Source organism: Atractosteus spatula, chromosome 3 (assembly GCF_055471065.1).
Source record: "Atractosteus spatula isolate fAtrSpa1 chromosome 3, fAtrSpa1.hap1, whole genome shotgun sequence".
Lineage (NCBI taxonomy): Eukaryota > Metazoa > Chordata > Actinopteri > Semionotiformes > Lepisosteidae > Atractosteus > Atractosteus spatula.
Genome location: NC_142708.1, coordinates 61,986,193 through 61,998,645, shown reverse-complemented (window position 1 = coordinate 61,998,645; position 12,453 = coordinate 61,986,193). Strand labels below are relative to the sequence as shown.

Sequence of the window (12,453 nt, the reverse complement as noted above, 5' to 3'; positions counted from 1 at the left end):
CCAGCTTCCTCTGTAAGCACTGCTTTACTCTACGTCAGGCGTATTTGTTAACTTCTTTTTATTTTTCAAAATACTGTCAGCCTTTGTTTTGAAAGAACCCAGGACCCCTGCCTCTTAACCGTGGCTTGGTAATTTATTCCATGCACTAATAATTTCCAGCGTAAAGCCAAACAGAGGAATGTCTTGTAGTGTCCATGTCGGCTGTGTTTTGTGCTTCTACACTTTATACGGACTAATCAGCACCATGTGGGTTTCAGCCACTTTCTCTGGGCAGAACTGTGTGATGCACTGACGTCTTTGGAAAAAATACTCATAGCATGATCAAACCATTAACGCACTACCAGTCTACGCCTTCAATCATTGTTATTTTTACTTGTTCTTTGAATTTTGTTTTGCACAGCTTGAAAGAATGGGTTTGCTTTTCCCCCATTACCACAATGTTCATTCTTTATCACATTCGGAGAAGTAAATAATATTTCCCCTTGGCACACTCTTTTTTTGGGTTTAAACCTTGCAAATTCCTAATGGTATAAAGCGGTTTGGCAAATGACATGACATAGCAAATTTGAATTTATTATAATGTCAGGTCATAAGATCTTAACTCTGTTTGTTGAACCTGTGCAATGCTAAAATCCACTTCTTTCTCTGTGTGCTTAAATCTAACTTATATTTGAGGCTTATTGTTCATTTTGTACTGCAGGCAGTCAAGGCCTTGGCCTAGTTTGCTTTGTTACAGCTGTTCAGATTTCTTTTGACACAAAGGTGGAACATTTCATAGAGTTCTTTATCATGCATTTGTTTCCAATTAAAAGAGGAATAGGCTCATAAGTCTTTACTGCTTTTACTTAAACCTGTGAAAGTTATTTTGATATATTGTTGCATTCCAAGGGGTTTACTTTATGCATGCTGGGAAATTTAAGCTGAGTTTTCTTCTAAAACAGTGACTACTCTGATGTAAACTAACATATCTGTTTGTGGATATATAAAGGGCATGTTTTTGGAGGCAGCTTTTTCAGGGTGGTACTTTCTAATCCCGCAGGTTTCTGCACTGGGACTGGACCCATCCGGTGCACGCTTGGTCACGGGGGGATATGACTACGATGTGAAGTTCTGGGATTTTGCAGGCATGGATGCGTCCCTCCAGGCTTTCAGATCGCTGCAGCCCTGCGAATGGTAAGGTGTACCTCACCACATCTCGCTCTGCTGCGTGGAAGGAAAAGATCTGAGCCACAATCGGGTTGCTGCTGGCAGATGAATCAGTGCATCTGTAGCTAACTTTAATCCCCATGCATCACTCATGATGGCAACAGGGGCAGATGCCGCTGCCTTGTTGACTTCAGTAATGCATTGCATCAAGGTCCTTTCTGCATTGTGTGTGTTGAGGATGCAATCGTGAGTTTTTGTTAGAGCAGGAGTGTTAATCCCACTGTCATAGCAGAACTGAAAAGCATTATAAAGTCTGGGATGACTGAAGCCCACCTTGTGAATTAGAGTTAATTCTCTTTTCCACCCTCAATTCTGTGTGCCAGGACTTTCACTAAAACCAGGCTCCTTGAAGAAGGAATAAGGAAGGGAAGGGACAGAAAGTGAAGTGAGTGGGAATTCTGTCCTGCCTTTTCCCCAGAGTGCTTTAAAACTTTTCTTGGTGGGACCCAAACCAGATTTGCATTAAATGACGTGTAAAAAGGAGTACAAGAATTATGGAGGAAATTAAAGACGTTTCCTTTGAATTAAATGTAGCCATTCAAGTGCTATGAACACCCCTGTTTTATCATTTGCTAATCCCTATAGGTAAGCATTTTAAAAAACTTTTGAGTATTATCACACCGATAGCAAACTGTTATTGCAGTCTGATTAATATTCATAATCTCAAATTGAGACAAGGATAGTATTCCTTAGAGACGAAGCCCTAACCAACTCTTGTTCAGCCTTTAGAAATGGGAATTTTCTCACAATTCATCACCATATGGTAGTATATTTCTATGATTAATAGCAAGGGAGAGATTACCCAGAAACCAAATGCAACAAGATGTGAATGATTTGCTTTTTGCAATCAAAACTATAGTATGTGTCTTTATCAGTCACTATGACTTAGGCTCTCAGTACCTGGTAAATTGATGTGCATGGGATTCCTTCAAAGACAGACAGGTGTTGTGGGGAGACTTCCCAGCAGGATTCCTTAGCTGGTTCAGTTAAATGTTTAAACTGGGGGGGAAAAGTACTTGTTCTTTCTTCTTTTACTAAGTTTCTGTTCAGATGTGCTCTCCAGCATACTATAACAAAGTGACTGAGATTTTCTTCTTACTGCCCTTGTCAGTTTGCAAGTGATAAAGTTAGATTGTTGAAGTATAAGAGCACCTCTGTCAAGATAGTAACAGTGTTTGAATTTCTTTATAGCTCCTTTATATGACTCTCTGAACCCTGTTTTATCATTTTTCCCATGATTGTGCCTAAATACTGTTGGTTTGCAATAAGACTAAAAACATACCTCTGAATGTAAACATTGGTTCAAAACATAGGATCGCACAGGTGGTCTTGTTAGCAGGCGGGAGCAATAGGAAGAGAACAGCCAGGTCGCATTTTGGGGAAAAAAAGGTGTCAGTAGAAACTCCAAATTCTCATACTTCCTTACAGCCAAGACTTGGGATATCCAGAGCCCTTTTCTGGTGATGAATTTTGTTTTTTCTGTATTTTCTAGGACAGAAACTCAGTTTTTATAAGTAACATTTATGTGTTAATGACTGTGACATGGTTGTTTCTCGTGGGATACTAGCCTGCAGATATTGCAGGAAGCAAACCAGTGCCTGTTCCTAACTGCTGAGCTGGTGGGCCCCTGACACATTCATTTGATCTATCCTTATATGTTTTTCAATTTGTTTGTTGGTTCTATAAACCTGCTAAAATAACTATTCATATCTTTTGTCTTAAATATGTTGGTTCATATGATGTCTCTGAAGATGCCTATCTCATGTCGGTGATTGAGACTATGAAGAGTGCCAATACTTGCCATTTTTCTGTTTGCACAAAATAACATCTAGCACAGATGAAACAGTTATTTTTTTATTGATGGCTAATACTCGTGCCAAGTGTGTAACTTAGTGGGATAGCTCCAAAAATTAATTCAAAGTGCTGGAATTCAAAGCTTTTCATATACCTATGGGATTTAGGGAAATGGGCAAACCAGAGGTTACTGGCCACTTTCATCCCAAGCCCAGTGACAGGAGGGTACAAGTCATCAGTTCCCATTAATTAGTGCTGGCTCAGTTTTGTCATTGTTGTAATAATGGTGCCAGTTACTAGTGCTGTCTGTTGGTTGTCTCCCTGCCTGGTTTGACAATAATTAACTCCTCAAACCTTGAGGAGGGAGCCTGTGAGCTGCATGTGTAATTTCATTGAAACACATCAATATTAAATAAATTAATCACATGGAGTGAGAATTTTGACAGAAGAACAAAAGTCACAAGAAGGTGTGTAAGGAAGTGTGTTCAAAGAGGGCACCTTTTCAGGCAGTTGAGACTCAAATCTTACAGAAGTATGCTGTGACTCATAGAATCAGTTTACCTTTCAGATATACAATATAGGATTACTTTCACTAAATGCATGTTTTCTCTAGAAAGATGAAGAGATAAGATTCACATCCTTTATTTTTAATTTCCTTACAGTTTTAGTTACCACTTGTTAAGATGTGTGTCTGTAAATGTGGAAGAGATGATTTTATGAAATAAGCAGTTTAACAACCAGGACTACACCTAGTATATTATCAACCCCATTCCTGGAAATGGAGGGTGGAACGGCTTATGTCTGCAGCCGTATGTATATGGTTAACTCCAATTTTTTATAAGCAACCCTTAGCACAGCTCCACCTAGCCAATGAGGTGTGGGATGGAGCATATTTCTAAAGTTGAAACCTAACAGATCCCTTTAAGTAGATGTAGATGAGGTGGATGTCAGTCATCCTTGAGAATCCAGCACATCCCAAAAAGAAATTTTTCAATGTTGCTTGCCATCTCAGCTCTGCCAAAACATCAAAGTACTTAATTTCCGAGAAGTTGGTGTCAGGATGAAAAATTACTCTTTAAGAACTGTTTTTTAATCGTGGCAGATTCCTTTCATTATATATGAGCTCAGATCCCATAATCCAACACTCAGAAGTGCATAATTCCTGAAATGCCATGCATTTTATCTGTTCCTCTTCTCTTGGCCAGTGTCAACAGAAGAGCTGGCTCTGATGCTGGAACACACAAGCTCAGACGCACATTTCTCTTTGTCCAGGGGAGATATCAGTCTTACAAGTCATCACTGCCAATCACACTGTTGAAAAGCTAGGGCTCCTGTAGCACTGCACTGTGCAGACACTGGAACGACAGCATGATGCCTTCAGTCTGTTGTCGGTTCTTCCTCTACCTTCATGCTGCTGTGTTTGAGTAGGCTGTAGGTATTTCTGTTCTCCTGCAGAGATTTGCCAAGGTCTTGTGGCTCAAGCAGGTGTTCTAATGCTCTGCTTAGGTGCTCTAGAAACAGTTCAAGGAGCTGCCAGGTTAATTTCCAGTTTGAAAGATGTATACTGTGGTGATTATAAGGGATTTTTATTGAGCTCTTCAAATAAGCGTTTTTCCTAGAAATCCCTGCAGACAATCCAAAAGGGGCTACTGATTCAACTACAAATATCATAGAAGGACTGTGAGCACGAGTTCTTGGGTTAAAGGCAGGGCAAGATTTTGGAACTGATGAGCTACCAGCAGAACAAACCATTAACTATCCAATCTTAACTTCACATTTTGCATCTCATGTTTGGAGCAAAATTGGTGAGAAAGTTGAGTGCTTAAACGTTCTTACTCATTTGCTATGAACCATGAAAAGCATATTTAGCTGGTTCAGAGACGATTTCAGGGTTATGTCTATTTCTTGTTTCATAATTGCATAACCTACAATTTAAGCTAAAAAAGGCAAGTTTATGATATTTAAATACGAACTGCTTTTGCCACAGTACAAACAATGTCTGCTTGCTTGTCACGTCAGTGCTGCAGGCTTGTGGCGAATACAAGACAATTGCGGTGGCTTCTTTCCCCTCAGAGCTGTCCTTTCCTGCTATTCAAGAAGGCGGAGCAGACAGATGCGTAAAGCAGTAGACCAGTTTGTGAAGACGCCTCATTTCTTAACACAGGCCTGTAGCACTGCACTTCAATACATTACAGTGCACTGCAACACAATATAGTGGCCCTTCTGTATTATCATCACCCTTTAACAGTTCACTGTGGCTTAGGTAAAGCCATTATGGTTCATGGTTTTTTTTTTAAAAATGCTTTTCTTCAACAGGCTGATTTATCATGCTTAAGGTATACAAGTAGAATATAGTGACACAACTCAGCTAGCTAGCAAAAAACAAAGAGCAAAGCTATAGATTTAGAAATGTGGAATAGAAACTGTCAAAGTAATGTGGTAGTAGTACTGTTGATCAGCTTTAAGTTGATCTTGATTAGAATATTTCTGTTTCATTACATGTTGGTGTAGGAGAAGTTAACTACAGTAAATAACTTTGCCAAAAGCTCATCAAGTAGAAACAGGAAAATAAAAATGAGTGGTTGCATGAACATTGAGTAAAGCTTACCTTCTAATTTCTTGGACAGTTTGGGTATAGCAGTATCTTACTGCGTCCTCTGCTTTTGCTTATTCTCATGAAAACATACTGCTGTAGGGTGGAAGGTCCTGTGGGGATACAGAGGGATTAGTGTATGTGCTCTTCAGTAGAGTGAAAGATCTGCTCAGTACCTTTTGGACCACATGTCATGGTCAATGAGGAAGACCAAAGGACAGTGGTCTTCCTCCATGATGTACTTTTTGGACTAGTGCAGTAACCGCACGTCTGCAGCGGTTGCAACAGAGGAAAGGCTCATGTGGTGCTAACAACTGCTAGTTCTGCTGGGGCTTTACTAGAACGAAATTGTCGCTTGATGGTCGGTTAAGGTTTAACTGTGGGGATTTGTGTCCTTGTTTTTTCAGTCATCAGATCAGGTCGCTGCAGTACAGCATCACGGGAGATGTCCTCCTAGTGGTAGCCGGGAATGCACAGGCGAAGGTCTTGGATAGAGATGGCTTCCAGGTCCTGGAGTGCATGAAGGGGGACCAGTACATCGTGGACATGGCCAATACCAAGGTAAACTCCCTGTGATCCTAAAAACCTTTTGTTCTCTTTTTCTAAAAATTGTGCATCAAGTTATGCAGAGGCAGAACGGAGCTTTGCTGCATTGTATAATGAGCAGTGCTTACAAAAGAATGCACCTTTTGAAAAACACTGGGTACAATGCAGAACAAACAAACATATAATTATCCCATTACCTAGCCTTGTGCACTGAGCACATACTGATGCAGAGGGCTGACGTATTTGCTTTAGGTGAAGTACAGGACAATGACAATTAACTTTTTTTCTCCCCAATTTGAAGTCACTGATAATGTACCACAGTGTGGAAATGCACAAACTCGTATATAGGTTCACAATTCCCCCAGATTCAGGTGTACGTGTGGATTACCCCCATTAACTAAAAGAATGAGAAGAGTTGTCACTGTACTTTGTTCATGCACGCAGGAGGCTGTCAGATCTCAATCCAGTCATTCCAGGTCCCAGTCATTTCAGTAGTAATTTCAGAGCTGCTACCAAAGGGTGTGTTGCTGCTTGATGCAAGTCCCCTGACCTGTGACTGCAGTTGTAGTCAGCCATGGACTACGTATTCAGAGCACATAAGACCATGTTATTTTATACTGGCAAACCTATGGTGACTTTACTAGGATGTTCAAAAACTATTTATTTCATTTTGAAAAAAGTTTGATCAGCAAACAACTCTTGCTTTTTCTTTAAACTCAGAACTGACACCAGGGCCAGAATATAGCCAGCCAAATGAGTTGCTTATGTGAATGCAGCACTGTGGATGTCAATCACTTCACACAAAGGGCATGTGAGCATACGGAACACACTATTGGCCCACGTTATAGAGGCTGAGGCTGATGTAACAGGTCTTGCAGCAGATGATGAAATTGATCACGCTGCAAGATACTCCCCAGGACACCCCACGGTCTTGGAGTAAAGGCAAAAGAATAGAGGGCTTCTCTGATGTTGGCATAGACTGTCTGGCTCAGGTGTTGATAGGTGTTTGTCAGAGGTAGAGGAACAAAATCCAGGCCAGAAAAGGCAGTATCCTGCAACTGAGGGAGCATCCAGAACTGCAAAGCAGACCCTAGAGGGACTGAGTGTAACTTTCCTCCTCATGTATTCATTGAAAGCAGTACAGAGGAATGGGCAACAGCCCATTTCAGGAATCCTCCAACATTTCTCCTGAAGGGCACAGGTTTACATTTCTAAAGGATCAGACACTTGGAGTCGGCAGCCTTGACTCTTTACAGTGCAGTTTCATAGCAGAAAAAGAAAAACATTCATGAGAAGCCCTGGCAGGCTTGAGAAACGTTGCAGAACATTCCTGCCTCTCAGACAAGCGAAATTAAAACAACGTGAAAGACCATCACCAAGACCGAACAACCCAAAACAGGCTGCTGCAGTTATTGTTTGTTGCCGATGATCCATTGCATGTAAAGCTAAAGACAGCATGTTGAGAGGAGCTCTGCTAACACAGTAACTACCAGCCAGTCTGTCTGAAAAATCACAGCAGTGGAACACTGCATACTTGTGTTGGAAGTTGGATTTTGTTCAGGGGGAAATCAACTTAAAAATGAGAAGGCCATGTGGGTGAATACATTTCTGAATTCTTAAGATGAGTGTGGCTTGCACTCACAGATGACTGGAATCCTGTTCCCCTTTCACCGCTATCAGGATACTTTTAAAAGGTGTCCTCTGAAAATAAGTCACTGGTCTTTTCAAAACCCCATTCAACCCCCTTAGAAATATTCATTTCCTAAAACAGCACTTTTCTACATTTGGGTCAGCTGCAAGTTTTTGAATGAAGTGACAATTCATAAATGATCAGAAACTAATGAAAAACATATTTGGATCTTTGAGGGTTCTTCATTTATGGATATACTATATTGCAATATCTTAGAAATGATCTAACGTAATAAGACATTATAACAAGGTTCTGACTATTTGGTCATTAACAATACCATGGCACTCTATGTAAGAGTAGGAGTGTCAATGTGACCTGGTTAAATACTAAATACACTAAGAGCTTGTACTATCTGGTCTACATAAAGCTACCCCTTAGTTCAAGTGAAGTAACTTGCCATTTTTGCACCTGTGCAGTGGTGCTGCTGGTGCAGATTGGTTGCTGGACATCAGCAGGTGCACTTGAGTGGTGAAGGAAAGTGAGTCCCCTTTCCCTGTAAGAAAGTTAAAAGATATCCCTTTGGCTGAAAACTGCTAGATGCAAGGAATTATTATGATGATTTATCAAATAAAGCACTGGGAAAGAACTTTGAATTCATTTAAATTGTTTTTAATGAGATCAATTTAAAATTAAAAATGCATTATGCAACTGCATGTAATTGATGCTGCTTAAAATAGAACTGATAAAGAAAACCTTTGTTGAGAAACAGATGTGTCCATGTTAAGGAAATGCTGGTAATGTAAGCAAAACTGAACTTTGACAGTCATTATTTTGTCAAAACCGATACAGAGCTTCAGTAAACACAATGGCTTAGCAGTTTGTTCTGTGTTACAGAAACACATGATGTAAAGAAATGTCAATGATTCAGCATCTGTTCATGCCCTTTTTTATTCAATCAGACATTCTTTGTTCATGGTTTTCTGTGGTATCGTTGAAGTTGGCGTTGGGACTAAAATCTAAACTGGTTGTTCAGAAAAAAACTAGCTTGGTTAGCTCAATTATATGAATAAACAAATTGATAACTCTAACTTTGGGATGGTGGAGAACATGCTTCAGAGTTCTCTCGTGTTTTTATTAGAAGCTTGAGATCAATGGTCCAAGACACAGTTTGCAGCTGAATTACATCAATTTGCAGGAAAGTTAGTTTAATTAAGCCTAGCAATTATACAGAAAGGTAACCCAAATAAATGCTGCGGGTCATGATGCTATTTTTTACCTCATCTTGTTTTTATTGGGCAGTCACACTGTTTACCAAAGGACCTTGCTTGAGAATGATAAATAATAAGAAAAAAATATTTTAATAATTGAGCTTTCTGAAATGTGGCATTCAGTTTTTTTTTTATTTTATGTCAGTTATAGCTTCATGGAGTCATTAGCTATTTTTTCTCCTGCACTATAACTGAAATTTTAGATGTCTGTTACAGACGTGGTCATTTTTATTTTATACCATAGCTTAGTCTCCATGCCCTTAAGCAGAATTTTTATTTTAAATCACTGTTACTTTCCTTTTTAATGCTAGAGCTCTTCTACCAAATGCAAGCTGTCAGAACTGTCTGTTTTTTTCATACTTTGAACCCCACAATATCTGTGACTGACTTACCTGTAGCAGTGATTGGAGTGGTAATGCTGAATTAGCTTGTATAACTTCACAGACTACCCATAAGTAACAGGGAGAACACTTCCAGTTCAGGGCTCCTGGTGCGTTGGGCTTAGCAGACACCTGAAAAAGCCAGGCAGGTGTCATGCTGCCTGGACTCCATGTACCTGGGTTCAAATAGCAGACAAGTAGATGACAATGTAATTTTCTAGGCTATTATCCCAAGGGCTGCTGAAGCCTTGGGTTTTCTCTCAGCAAGACGTTAGGCAACACTGTAGTATCCCATCCCCTGTATTCTCGCTGATCTGGCTAGGAAAGAGCTACAGCTGCATGGACAGTTGGTTTGACCCTTAGCCAGAGCACTAAGCTCTTGTGGACAGTCAGGCAAGCAGGCTTATGAAGAAGGGAGAGTTTTGCCCAGGAACAGTTCAGCAAGGGAGGCTGAAGCTGCAGTGGTACCCAGATGGGAAGTGGACTCCACAAAGCTTCAGGCCCGTCGGCATGCAGCAGTGCTGCTGAAAGCCAAATCCCTGGAATTGGATTCTTCTCCGGAGTACCCAACCAGCAGGCTGTGACCGTTGAGCGGCTCGCCGGGGAGCTGCCTTTGAAGTTGTTATTTGTTATGGCTAATTTTTTCCCTGCTGTTTTAACAGAGGGAAGCACTTGAAGCCCAATTGATGATCTCATGACCCATTCCTCCAAGTTATGGTCCGTGGTTGAGCAGCAGCAATTAAAAAGCTGCGAGCGTGCGAGTTTTTCTCCTGCCCCACGAACACTTTGTTTGGCTGCTTCAAGAGACACTTGCTACCTGGTGCTGAAATGAAGCAAACAACGCAAACCCAAATTGTGCAAATATCTCCAGGGTCGTGTGCAACTCTTAAATTAAGGATAAGATAACCATTAATGGGGCTTGGGGACTTTCACACTGAATGCTAATTGATTGCAAACATCTCTGGTTGTTTGAAATGTATAAATTAAAAGGTGGTTTATTGGAATAATTAAAAAATATACCATTAAAAATTGACTGTGGTCAATTTTATTTTTAATGGACAATGCCATTTCAAAGTGCTTTGTACTAAGTGTCACATAAGACAATCTGTGCTAACAAATTAATATTAAACATAAAATTTAGCTTAAAATTGAAGATGCTACAAATTTTTTTTTTAAATTGCATTATTTCTAAATGGCTCAGTTCAGGAAGAACTGCATCTTGATTGTTCACTTTGCTTCATATGTAGCACAATGAAAACGGCATAACAGATTTTAGACTAAGCTTACCCTGTGTAACTGTTTTTTAGGGACACACAGCCATGCTCAATGGTGGATGCTGGCACCCCAAGGTCAAAGAAGAGTTTCTGACGTGCTCGAATGATGGGTGAGTGGCCTGGGTTCAGTTCTTGGAGAGTACGTGATGGACATCAGTCCTCTATGAAACTGGTTAGGGCATGTGGGGCCACAGGAAGGACTTCAGTTTTTATCCTCTGTGTGTCCTGGAAGCCCAGTAGGTCCCAGGACCCTTTTCTGAAAATGCACCTTACAGAGCATGTTCTAAACAAAAGCAAAGCCAACGAATTGAGTTGTTGGCCAACAGTCCTGTTGCAAAGATGACTTGGTGTAAAAGATAGGTTTTGTTTTCAAACATCCTGCACAGTGCTGTTATCTCAATCTTACTCTGCTGCTGTTCTCTCCTACCTTTTCGTTTACCTTTCTTTCAGTGGTCTTAGTGTTTCTCTCCCCTTTTCCTCTCTGGCTAAGTGAAAGTACAGACACTTCTCGGCTCTCTGAGTCACTGCTTTCTCAAAATCAGAAAGTTTCAAATGAAAGGCTTTCTAATGCTCAAATTCAAGCAGACATTTTCTTTTGGAAAATATTCTCATCATAAGATTAGTGTCTGTATATGTGACCATATGTTTGGTTTTCATAATTCTTTAATTTGCTGAGTCACCCCAAAGGAAAGCCGCAGTCGTCGGTTAACAGAGTCTCTCCACTCTGGTTCACCAACTTTCTCTTGGCGATGATACAGGAGAAATTCCGTGTGTTTCTCAGTCACTTGTGATTCATAGCAGATTCCCATAGTGATTCATAAGGCATGTTGTCCCAGAGGAAGGGTTTTATCGACGTATTATCTTAATTCACAGTGAGAGGCTGCCTAGAGGATCCCTGCACATTCACCAAGAAAAAATGCTTTTGAGTTTTGCGCATGAAAGGAAGGACCATGTAAGATTTCCACACAGTTAAGCAGCACTTGATATTTTATTTTCTAACCTCCTGTGGTCAACATCCAAAGACTTCTTCTCTCATGACTTTATTAAGATATGCAAATGCAATCAGTCAATGGTTTAAACAGTCTTGGTGGTCTAATCCTAAATAATCCTGCTTTGAAGTATTTGTAGAACATATAGGTGGAAGGTCCTCATGATGGCATCAGTCAGTGCTTTTAGAATGCACTTGGTTCTCAACTTACTAGCGGGTTATGTTCCAAAAGCCCAATACTTGAGTCGTTCGTACGGTGAACCAGAATTTTGGAACATGTAAAAGGATTGAGTGTAAGGAAAGAGGATATCATAAAAACTCTAAGGTTCTTGCCCTTCCTTTGTGAGGATTTGAAAATGTCTGTCAATTTTCCTTTTCTCAGACGTTTTCTAAGGGCTGTGAACGCTCAATATTACCATGACAAAGTTGGTTGTTAGCATAACATCATGCTGCCACTGAGTGAGTGACTCTCTGCACACTGTGGTCTTGAGCCCTACCTCCTCGCGGCACCAGTGAGTGAGCCTCAGCTCAGTGTTATATTCCACTATATGACACTGGGAGTAACACATGGGTTACTCACGCTGCAGGCCATATTACAAAGGGAGCTGAACACTAATATCTGTACGCAGCAGTGCGTACTTGTTCAGATTTCTAGTAACCAACACACTTGCATATTTATTTTATCAGAGTACACAATGTTCAAACCATGACAGGAAAAGCAGACTGGAACTGGCATTAAAGTTTTTAATTTAATATTAAATTAACTTAATTATT

At 40.3% G+C, this 12,453-nt stretch overlaps 1 protein-coding gene across 2 annotated transcripts in view; it reads left to right on the top strand.

Moving 5' to 3' along the window:
* The window catches only part of wdr70 (WD repeat domain 70), a 111,572-nt gene that overhangs the window by 15,467 nt on the left and 83,652 nt on the right, over nucleotides 1-12,453 (top strand). For both annotated transcript variants that reach the window (XM_088910665.1, XM_088910666.1), the window contains exons 7-9: nucleotides 1,040-1,173; nucleotides 6,001-6,154; nucleotides 10,725-10,801. In XM_088910665.1, the coding sequence (XP_088766791.1) occupies nucleotides 1,040-1,173; nucleotides 6,001-6,154; nucleotides 10,725-10,801 (365 nt within the window). The remainder of the gene's footprint in view (nucleotides 1-1,039; nucleotides 1,174-6,000; nucleotides 6,155-10,724; nucleotides 10,802-12,453) is intronic.